The sequence below is a fragment of the Dendrobates tinctorius genome, unplaced genomic scaffold (genome assembly GCF_039654945.1).
Source record: "Dendrobates tinctorius isolate UK_male_01 unplaced genomic scaffold, ASM3965494v1 ptg000095l, whole genome shotgun sequence".
Classification (NCBI taxonomy): domain Eukaryota; kingdom Metazoa; phylum Chordata; class Amphibia; order Anura; family Dendrobatidae; genus Dendrobates; species Dendrobates tinctorius.
Window position 1 is genome coordinate 5,677,114 of NW_027361763.1, and position 13,159 is coordinate 5,690,272.

The 13,159-nt window shown below is 39.8% G+C and overlaps 1 protein-coding gene across 2 annotated transcripts in view; it reads right to left on the reverse strand.

The window, feature by feature from the left end:
* CTNNA2 (catenin alpha 2) overlaps nt 1-13,159 on the reverse strand; it is a 918,592-nt gene that overhangs the window by 351,946 nt on the left and 553,487 nt on the right. For both annotated transcript variants that reach the window (XM_073586716.1, XM_073586715.1), the window contains exon 4: nt 12,727-12,883. In XM_073586716.1, coding sequence (XP_073442817.1) covers nt 12,727-12,883 — 157 coding nt within the window. The remainder of the gene's footprint in view (nt 1-12,726; nt 12,884-13,159) is intronic.

Sequence of the window (13,159 nt, forward strand, 5' to 3'; positions counted from 1 at the left end):
AGTGTTTAGCATTTTTTAATAGTTATTCATAATGCTGTAACATAACAAATAAAGTGCAAATAAATACTCACCTCCATGAAGCCACACCAGTATAAAAAAAAAAACTAGTTACTCATTATGTTTGTGCCCAATGCAACTACACTCAGGAGATATGCACCCGATAGTGGCCGCAGTCTAGGTGGGTGTGAAGGTAACTATCCATCATATGAACCGACGGAAATAAAACCTATATGGCATAGTATATGTTTCTTTAATGTGGCCATGCTGCCCTTTCCTATGCATTTAGATGGTATGAAAGTACATACCAGTCAGATGAACACTGAGCGAACACACTTGTGGATTCACTGTCAAAATCTTTTTGACAGTGAGAGTGATCAAAAAGTGGAACAGGCTACCATAAGAGGTGGTGAGTTCTCCTTTTCTCCTTTAATGGAAGTCTTCAAACAGAGTCTGGACAGACATCTGTCTGAGAAGGTTTAGTAAATCCTGCATTGACCAGGGGGTTGGACACGATGATCCTGGAGGTCCCTTCAAACTCTAACATTCTACGATTCTATGATTCCATCTAGTTATTGGCAAAATTAAAGGTATACTTTGGGAAATACTCCTGACATATACTGTGGGCGAAGTGCGCAGACACTCCTTTGACAAGTGGCAGGAATATGCAGAGCAGGAAGAGCTGGAATTAGGTTGTCTAGGCCAGGGTTCCTCAACTCCAGTCCTCAAGGCCCAACTACAGATCGTGATTTCAGGATTTCCTTAGTAATGCTCAGGTGATAATTGCTTCACCTGTGCAATACAAAGGAAATCCTGAAAACGTGATCTGTTGGTGGGCCTTGAGGACTGGAGTTGGGGAACCCTGGCCTAGACAATCATAACAATATGAAAAACTTTCTATAAATGGAGTTTTTCAGAAAAGACTTTTGACAAGTCTAGTAGTTTAAAGGGAATCTGTCACCCCATTTTTCGACCGCCCCTGGATGTGTATAATCTAACTCGTTTTTCTTCTCTTTCAGGTTTCATCGGGGGCTTATCAACAGCATTGCAGAATACTGTAGATAAGCCCCTGATGGCGGTGACCACAGCTCATATTCGAAAAAAGGGGTGACAGATTCCCTTTAAAGGGTTTGTACTCTACTTGGCCATGAGTCCCCTGCTAGTCTTGTGACCACTGCTGCCTGTCACTGGTTGCTGATTGGCTTTAACCTTCACATTTCATCCATAGGGCAGGTGCAGATGAGGGAATTTTTTGTCACCTAAGAAAATTGTATCAATTTCACTAATTACATAGTCCAGTGTGATTTGAATAGCAAATTACACTCGGGAATGCTGTGATTTTTTTCCTCAAAAAAAAAATTGGACATGTGCACAACAACATAGAATGACATTTGACAGAGTGCGATCCGATGTTTTGTCAGATCACACTTGAACTGAAAATATGCTCATCTGCAAATAAGAAAAACGATCTCTTTGGATGATGTTAGATAACTGTTCATAGTAGGAGACCGGCAGGTACAAAGCACCAAGTGCAGAGTAGCAACTCTTTTAGAGGTCCCTTCCAACTCTACGATTCTATGATTCTATCAGATATCTGACTGGGATGATTTAGCGAATCCTGCTTTGAGCAGGGGGTTGGACCAGATGGCCCAGGAGGTCCCTTCCAACTCTACGATTCTATGATTCTATGATTCTATCAGGTGAGCATAGGTTTTTTTTATTATTTCTGACACCCCACTGGGCTCATTAATTTTATCTTTTAAAACTGGTTTAAGCAACTGGACAACTCACTGTCCTTATCGTACTTCCAACCATCACCATCTTCCGGTGGGAGATGCAGTTGGAAAAATAACTTAAGGTATTTCTAGCTCCAGGCACGATTGTGACAAAGGTCCATTTTAACCATCATACTCGCCTCCTTTTAGAAATTATTTGTTTTTAAATATAAAATAATTGCAATGAAGTACCCATTATTAAATGAAAACTTTCAGATGGAAGATTCACTTTATAGCTCTTTGACCTTCATTTGAAGGGACGGTTGTGTTATTTTATTTAGCTGTGTTTTTTAGGTGTTTTTTTTCTTGGTTATTTCTGCATGTGTTTTTACTGCATCTTCTCCATATTAATTTGAATGGATAGGATGAAAAATGCTGCAAAAATCCTAAAAGAAATGACTCGCTGTAGTTTTGAAAATACTCCAATTTAGCAAGAAAAATAATAAGCAGCACGTGCATGAGATTTCAGAAATCTGATTCATTTAGCTGGTGCTGTAAATGGCAGCATTTGGTGCAGAAATTCCTGCTCAAATACTAAACATTTGCACACATCCTTAGGCCGGTTTCACGCGTCCTGATATTTCCGGTACTGGAAAAACCATACCAGAAATATCCATGGCCGTGTGTCCATTTGTCACATCCATGTGGCTATCCGTGTGTACATCCGTGTGTGATCCGTGTGCTGTACATGTGGATACATACCAGAGCATAGTTTAGAAACAATTTGAATCAATTTTAACCCTATAACTTTAAAAACGCACATGGATTACACACGGACAGCATCCGTGAGCAGTACATGATTACACCCATTTACTTGCATGGGTCCGCGTGATCCGTGCAGCTGCAAAAAAGTGGACATGTCTAAGTGTGGGGCACACATACACACGGTCCATGAAAAAACACAGATACGTGCACAGACCCATTTATTTGAAAGGGTCTACATGTGTTAGTGTCTCCGATACGTGTGAAAAATGTCCCCATGCGTACCGGAGACACTGATGTGTAAAACCGGCCTTAGGCTATGGTCACACGTTGCATTTCTTCTGTGTTTTTTTACTGCATGTTTTAGTTCAAATTTTAAGCTTCGTTTTTTAGTACAAGCAAAAGCTATGTTTTTTTTACCTAAATGAATTGGAAAACTGCTGCGTTTTTGAAAATTGCAGCATGTCGCTTCTTTCAGTATTTTATCAGCATTTTTGCAGCGTTTTTTTTCACCCAAAGAAAGCAAGGAGTAAGTGCAAAAATGCAGGTATCAGGTTTTGCTGCATTTTTAGTGCAAAAACCTAAGAAAGTCGCATCATGCTTTTTTTGGGGGGGCACTAAATTTTATCAGACAAGAGACAATAAAAAAACAGCAAAACGTGGAACAAAGCAGCAGCAAACAGGCAGCAACAAAACGCAGCAAAAACACAGCATAACCTACTTTTTGTAAGCAGCTTCTTTACTGCCAAGAGAGCAGGTTTTGCCTGTAGAAAAAAAGTGCAGCAAAAACACAACATCGGTGTGTTGATCGTGTAGAGATAAGCGGATCAGATAAAACATGAATTTGCCTGTTTGCATGGATTTTCCTGGAAAATCTGATTTGCAGAGAAGATATGCTCTAAGAACTGAATGTCCCTTATTATGGTCTGGGATCTCTACAAAAAATAAGATATATATTTCAAAAAATTCTTATTCTTACTTTACCGTTTACCTCTCTGGCCCTCCCGCTCCTCATCTTCACCTGTCCGGTCCTTGTTGCTCCTTCTTATCACTGTCACAAGTCCTGAAATCCTCGGCCTCCTCACGCTAGGCTGGGGTTCCAGCTCTGATCCTGGGGAGGTTCTGCACGAGCTTTCATAAGATCACGACATCATTGCACCACCACTTGCTCTGTGACCTTGCGTGGGCATGCCCGTAAATGTCCCGGACCTCATCGGAGTCAGATGTCCCAGCCCAATGGGAAGAAGGATTTCAGTGCGAGCGATAGTGATAACAAATGTTGGGGACTGGCTGGGTAACAGTGATGAGTGAAGGGGAGCAATTTTTTAAATTTTTTACCCTGTTGATGGCCTTTTGTGTGCCCCTGCTGTTATTTTGCTGAATATGCATAGAAGCAAATTACAAAAGTTTTGGAAAATGCAGATTTTTTTTAAGTAAAGTTCAATTCCACTCGACCATATTCGCTCATCTCTACGTCTGTGTGGTCTACTTTTTTTGCGGACAGTACGGGTGCCCATAGAATTTCATTTAACCCTGCACATATTGATATTAAAAATGTAACCGTGTGTTCTGTTCATGGGACTCAAACTATGTCCTTTTCTCATCTGTTTTGAGGATCAGACTCGGCCATTAACTCCTTCACGATGGGGCCAATTTCAGTTTTCGCGTTTTCTTTTTTCCTTCCATTCTTTACAGAGCCGTAACTTTTTGTTTTTATGTCCACATAAATATATGAGTGGTTTTTTTTTTGCTGAAAGAGATTTACTTTCGAATTACAACATTCATTGTACCACGTAGTGTGCTGAAACATGGCTAAAAAAAGTGCAAGTGTGGAGAAATTGTGAAAAAAAACCCCACAATTCTGACATTGATTTTTGAGAATTGTTTATACGGTATGCTTTTTTTTTTGTAAAAACGACCTGTACATATCATTCTCTTCATCAGTACAATTATGACAATGGCAGAAATGTACAGTTTTTTAATTATTTTAGTGGTGAAAAAAAATCAAAAGCTTGAAAAAAAAAAAATAGGTGTTGTATCGCCATTTTCAGAGACATTTTCCGAGACCTTAAAGTTTTCATCTTTCTGTTGAGCTATGGTTTATTTTTTGCAGGGCAAGACGAGATTTTACTGATACCATTTTGAGATGTAAAATACATTTTTATTGCTTGTTACAGCATTTTTGTGGTATTGCAGAGACCAAAAAAAAGTAATTTTGGCTTACTTGAATTTTTTTCGTTTACAGTGAAATATTTTCTGAAAGACCTAACATTTCTGATACTACATATTTGAATTTTTAAGTATCCTTATTTTTAATGGGGAAACGGGATGATACAAACATTTATGTATTTTTAATTTTTTTCATATTTTTTTAAATCATTTTTTAAATTGTTCACTGTTCCACCTAGGGGACTTGAAGCTGCAATCATCTGATCACTTGTGCTATGTACAGCGATCCCACAGCATTGCTGTACATTGAGAAAGCAACAGACTCCTTTAAAGTTCGACCACAGGCAAGGACTCAAGGAAAATCAGTAATGCATGACAGCATGGTAAACACTGCTTCTCATCGGTGGTAAAATCATTACTAGTTTGTCCAGATAAAAGAAAGTTTATTAATAATAATCTACTGATTAAGGGTGGGATTAGAACCATAATTAGAAAGACATATCTAAATATAAAGTTGTCTTTCAGGAAAAAAAAAGTTTTGAGTTAAAGATATGGGTAATTAAATCACCAAAGTTTTAAATAAGTTTCTCACAATGAAAATGTAAAATACAATAAAAAATGTATAATATTAGGCTTCATACTTTATGTTTGTAAAATGTCCTGTTAGGATATGTTCACACAAAGCTTCTGAAGGGCATATTTTTTATGAGAAATTTACATAAGGAAATGAAGATTTTTTTTTTTTCTTCGGGCAGGTGTTTTACTTATCATAAAAAATAATTCCTAAAGCTACTTTGAAATATTTTTAAAGACGCCCTCTTCCCAGCAAAGTTTTTATGTTCTTAATATGGTACAGACATCATATTATGTAGCACTGTGCTTCACGCCAAGATAGGCGGAGCAAGGTTAGTGAATCCACATGACCACAGAGGACGCTGTGGAAGCTGAACCCTAGGAACCACCTGGGCAAGGACATAAGATGAATCGCAAGGCTTTATTTAGACTCTTAGATAGGAGAGCCTACAAGAGAGAACCCTCTGGATCGAAACACCAAATTCCCTCGAAAGAGCTCCGGCAAGCAAACCCCTATAACAGGGATTGTCCTGGAACAACCAGGGAGGCTCAAGTGCAACAGCTCCAAGACCAGAGGATCAGACCCAAGAGGAACAGAAGAACTGAGAGAAGATGAGAGAGCGATCCACGGAGTCGGAGGAGGTGAACCGGGAAATCCAAAGGTTACCATCAGAGTCCGCAGGTAGATTGTAGGTAGGCAGAACCCAGGCGCTAAAGGAAAACACTGGATATTAGTATAAAGCAAGACAAGGCTGAACAAGCAGGCGCTTGTCTGTGACCTGAGAACAGCAACATAGAACAAAGCACAAAGTTGCCCAGGCACCTCCCAAAGGAAGTGAGGACCTTAAGTATAGACAGGCTTCTCAATGATTGGCTGAGAGGTGATTAAAGGAAAAGGAAGCACATGTCCTTTAAATCATTTGACAGCCGCGTGCACACGTCCTTTGCTCGCTCCCCCGCCACCCGAAAGTGAGAATGCATTGGAGGCACGTCAGGAAGGCGTTGCAGCCTGAGGGAACATTGCGGGAGTGTGGACAAAGTAAGTTAGACTGCAGGAAACAGAGGAATTCCTGTGGTCAGACAGAGCATGATCTTCCAATATTCGAGAGACGGATCCCGCTGACCGGGTCGCCACACTGTGTACTTACAATTGCTCATTTTACCATTCTACCTAGCTAATTTTTCTCTTTTCTCTGCTCTACATAGAGCCAGGAAGTCTCCTGTCAATACAGAAATCATTCCTCTTTACAACTCCTTACCCAGCTACTCACTCCTCCTGCCAGGGATTTTTGCAGTGATGATTCATGCAGGGAAAAGAGAATTCCTGTTCATACACAGAGTGCGGAAAGATTAAGCTAGTCAAGTTTTAATCACATGATGTCATATACCTAATGGAAAAGAGAAGAATTAGCTGTGTAGAAAGGCAAAATGAGCAATTGTAAGTACACAGTGCCGTATAATATGATGATTGCAATATATTAAATGATATAAATTTTGATGAGCGTTAAGGACCGTTATTCTTTAAAGATATGTTTTCCATGTGTTTTCTACCACACAGAGTTTTGTAGACTTTTTACTTTACAGTATTGAGTTGGGAATAAATCCTATGACGCATCCACCTAAAAAAAAAAGTGGCCAGATTTTCACAACCTGATTGGAAGAAAAAAAATGCTAAAAAAACTCTAACCACATGAACAGCAAAGACAAGTTTCCACTAAAAATAACATGAAGAATATTCAAACAATATGGTAAGAATTTTTTCTATGGACTTCGAAGCAGATCCGCTTCAAAATCTTTTGTGAAAATTTTTGTGTGAACAAGTTTGTAGGATTAAATTCAGATATCGGTCCATTAAATTTCAATCTAACGTAAGTGAAAACATCTTTCATTCAATAATTGCCAGTTGTCTGAATTTTATTTCTTCCCAACAATCAAAATCTTTCCAGGAATCTAATAGATATCTTTCTAAAATGATCACTCGAAAAAACATCAGGACCTTTTAAACTGAAGGAGTTTGCGGTTTTTAAATGTCACGGCCTTCTCTTGGGATAAGCTATTAGTCTTATATCAGTACTTCTGCTCATCTACCGTTTGATGGGGAGATGGCGCTCAGACGACCGATGTGGCCTCTTCATTTTTTTACATTGCTCCATACTGCATATACCATACTTTTCATAGTGGCTTAGTTGGGTAATTCATCTCTTTGAAGTGAATATAATAAAATACTGATACAAAGTACAGCCAGTAGAGCCATCACTGATCTAATAATTTAAGGGGTAATTTCCAAGTGTTTGCTGATGAAGGAGCATGTGACAAGACCGATCTAATTGTTAAACACCACATATGGGACATAGACTCTTCTATTAGAAGGCTGGTATGGTTACACGATCCTCCATAAGCAGCCATTTTGTCGATAGAAGTGTTCGTCAGTTTGTGAAGAATGCTGCACTGACAATAAAAATTGGCAAACCCCTTTAATAACGCATCCTAATAAAAAATTAGCAACTTTAAAAATCTGAATAAATCAATTGGATTAAAGAGTTTATACAAGACAATTATTTTTTTACTATTGGCCTAAAAACTAAAAGGCAGGTAGTTGCTCACTACCTGCCTGTTCTACCCGGCACTGGTACAAAGCAGTCATTAACCAGTCAGCAATTCTACTATTGCCGGTCAACAGAAAAGATCTTCCTTTTCCGGTCTGCTTTGTCGCAGTTATGGCCAAACGTATTCTTTGCCAAATATCAATATACTCCACCACACTCGTGTGACATGGTTATCTGGTCCTTTTTCTCTTCTGCTGCCAATCTACCTTTGAGTGCATATTTTTAGAGGCTCTTTTGAAGAGACAGACATGCTGTAATCTGGGCATCATGACTCCAAGAAACCGCAAATTATGGACTTTAACGCCTCCTGATGTACCAGCATTGAAAATGGGGAAACATGTCAAATTTGGCTTAAAATGAATAGCACTTCCTGTATACACAGACACTTTATAGATATATATTTTAATGGATATTTTTCTGAGCCGTGATAGTCAACTAATCACCCAGATTTCTGGATGTCCTGTCTAACTTTCTTCATCTATAGCAGGGTTTTCTATTTCCAGGACTCCCAAGGGTTGGAGAGGATGAGATGATGGTAAGAGGGGGTGCCAATCTTGCAAGCTTTATTTAGTGTGCCAACCTCCACGGTCAGGTAGGGCTATTGATAGTGTGCATTATCTAGAAAAAAAATTTAGGTCGCTCTCTATCTTACCTTTTTCAGTTCTGTTTTTGTATGGCTTACCAACTTATATCTAAACTATTTGGGCCACTATATCCTTCCTCTAGTGTTAGCTTTCTGTTACTCTTTCTTATGTTAACGGGTCGGTTTTGACCCGTGTCTTAAATCACCCCTAGGATACCCTAAAAACAGTTATTTATGATCCAATTTGTTTCTTACCTCTTAGTTACCTTGATAGGCCTCTTTCACACTTCAGTTTTTTGCATCAGTCATAATCCGCCAAAAGGACGGATGGCGGATCCGTTGTAGTACTGATGACAATGGATGCCATCCGTCCGTTTTTTTGACAGATCCGACAAATGAATTTTAAAGGAATCGCAGTCCGGAAAAGGAGAGAGAGAGAGAGAGAGAGAGAGAGAGAGAATATTTTTTTTGTCCGGCACCCAGAAAGAATTTTGGGTTAAAACAGTGTCTGGAGGATCCGCCAGAGAAAAAAACGTTGCAAGCTCCGTTTTGAAATGTTTGAGGATGGTGACGGACAGCAACTTTTGGTGGATCCGCAAAAAAAATGGATGCAACGGACAGCAATCCGTCACAATCCGCCAATAATGGAAGTCAATGGGGAAAAAAACGGATCCTCAAAAAAAAATTGCGGATCCGTTTTTTTCAAAACCTGGCGGATTGTGACTGATTGTAAAAAACTGAAGTGTGAAAGAGGCCTTAGGGTTTCTCATCCATGGAAAGATAGATTTTAATATTTTTGTTGTGGCCCCCTGGGCCTTTCATTTGAGAGCATACCCTTCATTTTCAATATAAAAATATTGTCAAATGAACCTCAAGAGAATAATATAAACTTAAAAAAGTTTGTTATATTACCTGACTATTACTGAAGGGTTTTAGAACACATTTCTTAAATGTAAAAAAAAATACATATATATATTTTATATTATTAACTCTAGTAACATCTATGGTGTTACGGGTCAATTTTGACCCTATATTAACATTAATAGCAATAATAATAAAAAGTAGCTTTTCTAGGTCAAACAAACAACAATCAATCAAGCAAATCAAATCAACAGAAATCAAGTACTAGTTTTTAGATGCATTAGTATTTAGATGCATGTGTGGCAAAAAGTGACACTTTTTGTGTGTTCTTTGCAGAGGTATTTTTTGCAGGCGAAGCACGATGTGTTTGTCTTTCTGTCCTTATTTCTAGGGCAGACCTGACACCTCTTTCTTTTAGAATCAGGTGGTCTCACTGGGGTTGTGGCTGTTGTGGTTGATGTTGAGGCAGGCCTGGTTGAGGAGGATGCTGGTGATGATGCTCTTTGTGTTGCTGTTGGTGTGGACGAAGCACTTGTTGAGCTCTGGAGTTGTCGGACCAAGGCTGCAGCGGCTGGGTCTCGGGCCACTCGTTCCCTTTGGTCAATGTGCGCCATGACAAGGGATCTTCCTAGTTCCTCAAGAAACATCCTCCGCTTGTTTTTTTTCTTTGAATTCCATCCTTAGTGAATGTGGGTCCACAACACAAGTAAATTGCATGCTGAAACATCAAGGATGTTGTAAAATGCAACCATTGACCATCTCCTAGTCATTCGCTGGCAAGTGTAGGTGGCAGTCAGCTTGTCCAGGTTGTCCACTCCTCCTTTGTTTTTGTTATAGTCCAGGATGATTCTGGGCTTTTTGTCACTTCTTGATGACACAGCTGCATCTTTGTGAAGTGTGGACATCAGTACCACATTCCGTCGTTTTTTGGGGCAGTATGAAACAGCAGTGGTGGTGTCTGCAAAAACAAACTTTGAGGAAAGTGGAGCCCTGTCCTTCGTCTGCATCAATTCAGCGGGCAGCTCAGGTTTGTTTTTTTTCACTGTGCCCACCATGGTGATTTTCCTCCTGAGAAGTTCTTGTCCAAGGTCATAGCTGGTAAAAAAATTGTCACAAGTAATGTTGTGACCCTGCAGTCCAGTAGTCATATCGAGGACTACACGTTTTCCTTGGTTTTTTTCAGGGATGCCGCTTGCAGACTTGCCTGTGTAAATCTGTAGATTCCATGCATAGCTAGTTTTTGCATCACAGGCTGCCCAGATTTTTATGCCGTATTTGCCTGGCTTACTTGGCATGTATTGCCGGAAGGGGCATTTTCCGCGGAAAGGGAGAAAACGTTCGTCTACTGTCACCTCTGGCCCTGGGTTGAACATCAGTGGAAGGAGCTGCACCCATTTCTCCCAAACATCCCTGATGGGAGCAAGTTTGTCAGATTTTGTTCTGGTGTCTCTGTTGTCAAATCTGAGGACTCTTGATATCATTTGAAACTTTTGAAGTGACATTGTTGCCCGGAAAATATTCCTGCCTGTCGATGCGTCCCAGAGACTGGCCTCATTGCAGGATTTGTACACTCCAGCAAGGAGAAGAACACCAATGTAGGCATCCAGGACATCATCATGAAGGTCATTCCACATGTTGCCGTGGACTTTCTTTCCTTCAAGGTTTGTCATAGCAATAATGACTTTTTTTTATTGACAATGGCATAAACAGATCAAAACATGTCTTGATGTCACTTACTCTTGTCACAGCAAACCTTGTGATCCCAGGGGTCATTTTTATGACATTTGCAGCATCTGCCCTGCCATGTACATCTGGAGGTACTGAGCTCCAACTGATCTTGCCACTTTTGGATTTGAATCTTTCAGCGGGAGCAGCTTCAGCACCAGTGACCTCCTCATCAGACTGATCAGAACTGTCTGTGTCTTCCGGTTGATACTCCACATTATCTTCCTCCTCAGAAACCTGTTCATCTGTATCAGTTTGCTGCTGTGTGTCCTCTGATTCATTATCACCTAAGATATAATGCAGAATTTGGCTTACATCAAATCTTCTCCTCATTGTTGCATGTGTAACCTGGAGATGTATACTCTGCAAAGTACCAACTCTAAGCTGATTTGGCCATACATGCCTGGACATGTCCCTAACTCAAGTTGTTGGAGGTAGAGCTGGCTGTAGGCTGTTGGTTTCTATTGTGTTTATGAGTTCAGTTTTGGGACTTATTATTGTTTTTTTACTCTTATATTAGACCTGGGTCGAAATTGACCCCAACAACACAAATGTTATAATTTTAATAAGAGCATTTTACAATTTAGTAAAATAGTTTTATCTTATTGTATTTTGTTTAAAAATAAGTTCCTGAAAAAGTCAAAAAGTCTTGATGCAATAAACAAATGTATGTAGAATTTGTATGCATTTAAAACCTAAAACGGGTCGGTCACGACCCTAACACTAGAGGAAGGATATACTGTATATATGTAGCTGTTGCTGTTTTTTGGGAATCGCTTACGGAACTCCCTTTTAATTGTGGGAATTGCTTAGGGAGCTCCCTTTGAATTGTGGGAATTACTTAGGGAGCTCCCTTTTAATTGTTATTAATAAAGGTTAATATTTAAAGAGTGGAAATTTTGGATTATGTTTTACAGATCAATCATTGACCACTCCTGACAGTAAGTCAGCTGCTCCAAGTCAACAGAAGTGTTCCTTCACTTCCTGACTGCTTTTTTGATGAGGTGTGATTGCCAACATCATGCTGATTGACAGCCGGCTCCCCACAGTTAAACAGCATGGAGCCGGTTGTCAGTCAGCATGACATCAGCAGTCACGGCCCTTTAACAGAGCAGAGCAGAAGAGATTCCACTGCTCTGATGATACAATGTCAGTGGAAGCCACTGAATCACCTGCAGGAGTGATCTGTAACCACTTTGCACCAGCGGAGATTGGCGCTAAGCACAACAGATAGGTTGGTAGCAATAAAAAAAAGTCCCAGATAACCCCTTTAATGGATCAATTCAATACATTTGCATAAGCAATGGCTTGGGCTTACAAATAACTTAAATTTACACACTGTGTCCACTAGATTTTTAGAGTCAAACTAAGCCCTAATACAGGGGTGGGGAACCTCAGGCCCCAGGGCCATTTACGGCCCTCGATGACCTTTTATCAGGCTCCTGAGCAGATTCTCAGGGATCGCATTCTTGGGCAGGGAGCTGTATTTTGATTGCCACAATCTCATTAATTTCTTCTTACTCTGTTAGCACACACACGCAGTGTTCACTACTGAGCATTGAAGAGCATGCAATGAAAGATTAAGTCATGAAACCAGTGCCAGAGTCAGGATGTACTTTGTGGGCGGAGTTTGTACGGCCCTCGAAGGATGGTTTAAATATCCAAATGGCCCTTGGCAGAAAAAAGATTCCACACCCCTGCCTTAATATATCAATTTATAGAAGCTGAGTCATACCGGAGACAGATAGGAAGTCATCTACAGAAGTTATGTCATCGACGGCCTCCGTAAGGACCCGAACCTGCTTCTCCCATTGGTCTTTGAAGACGTCCATGTTATCTTGAGCTACTTTACTATGAGGTCTAGCAGCCAGAGTCAAGGCAGCATTGATCACCTGAAGTAAGAGAAAAGGTTATCAATAATAGTAATAGAACATCTAGAATGTTAATGTAAATCTAATATTGTTATTCTGTACCGAAAATGTTTTAGATCCTTCAAATCTGTTTTATCGATACTGAAGCTTCATCGCTACTTCTAGGGAAAAAAATACTTTTCAAAATAAGAAAATTCGAAGTAACACCTACTGCATGCATATGAACATGCCAGAATGCCACATGGATCATTGATAAAGAACTTGTGCTTTCTTTAGTATAAAACCAGAGGCAAAATG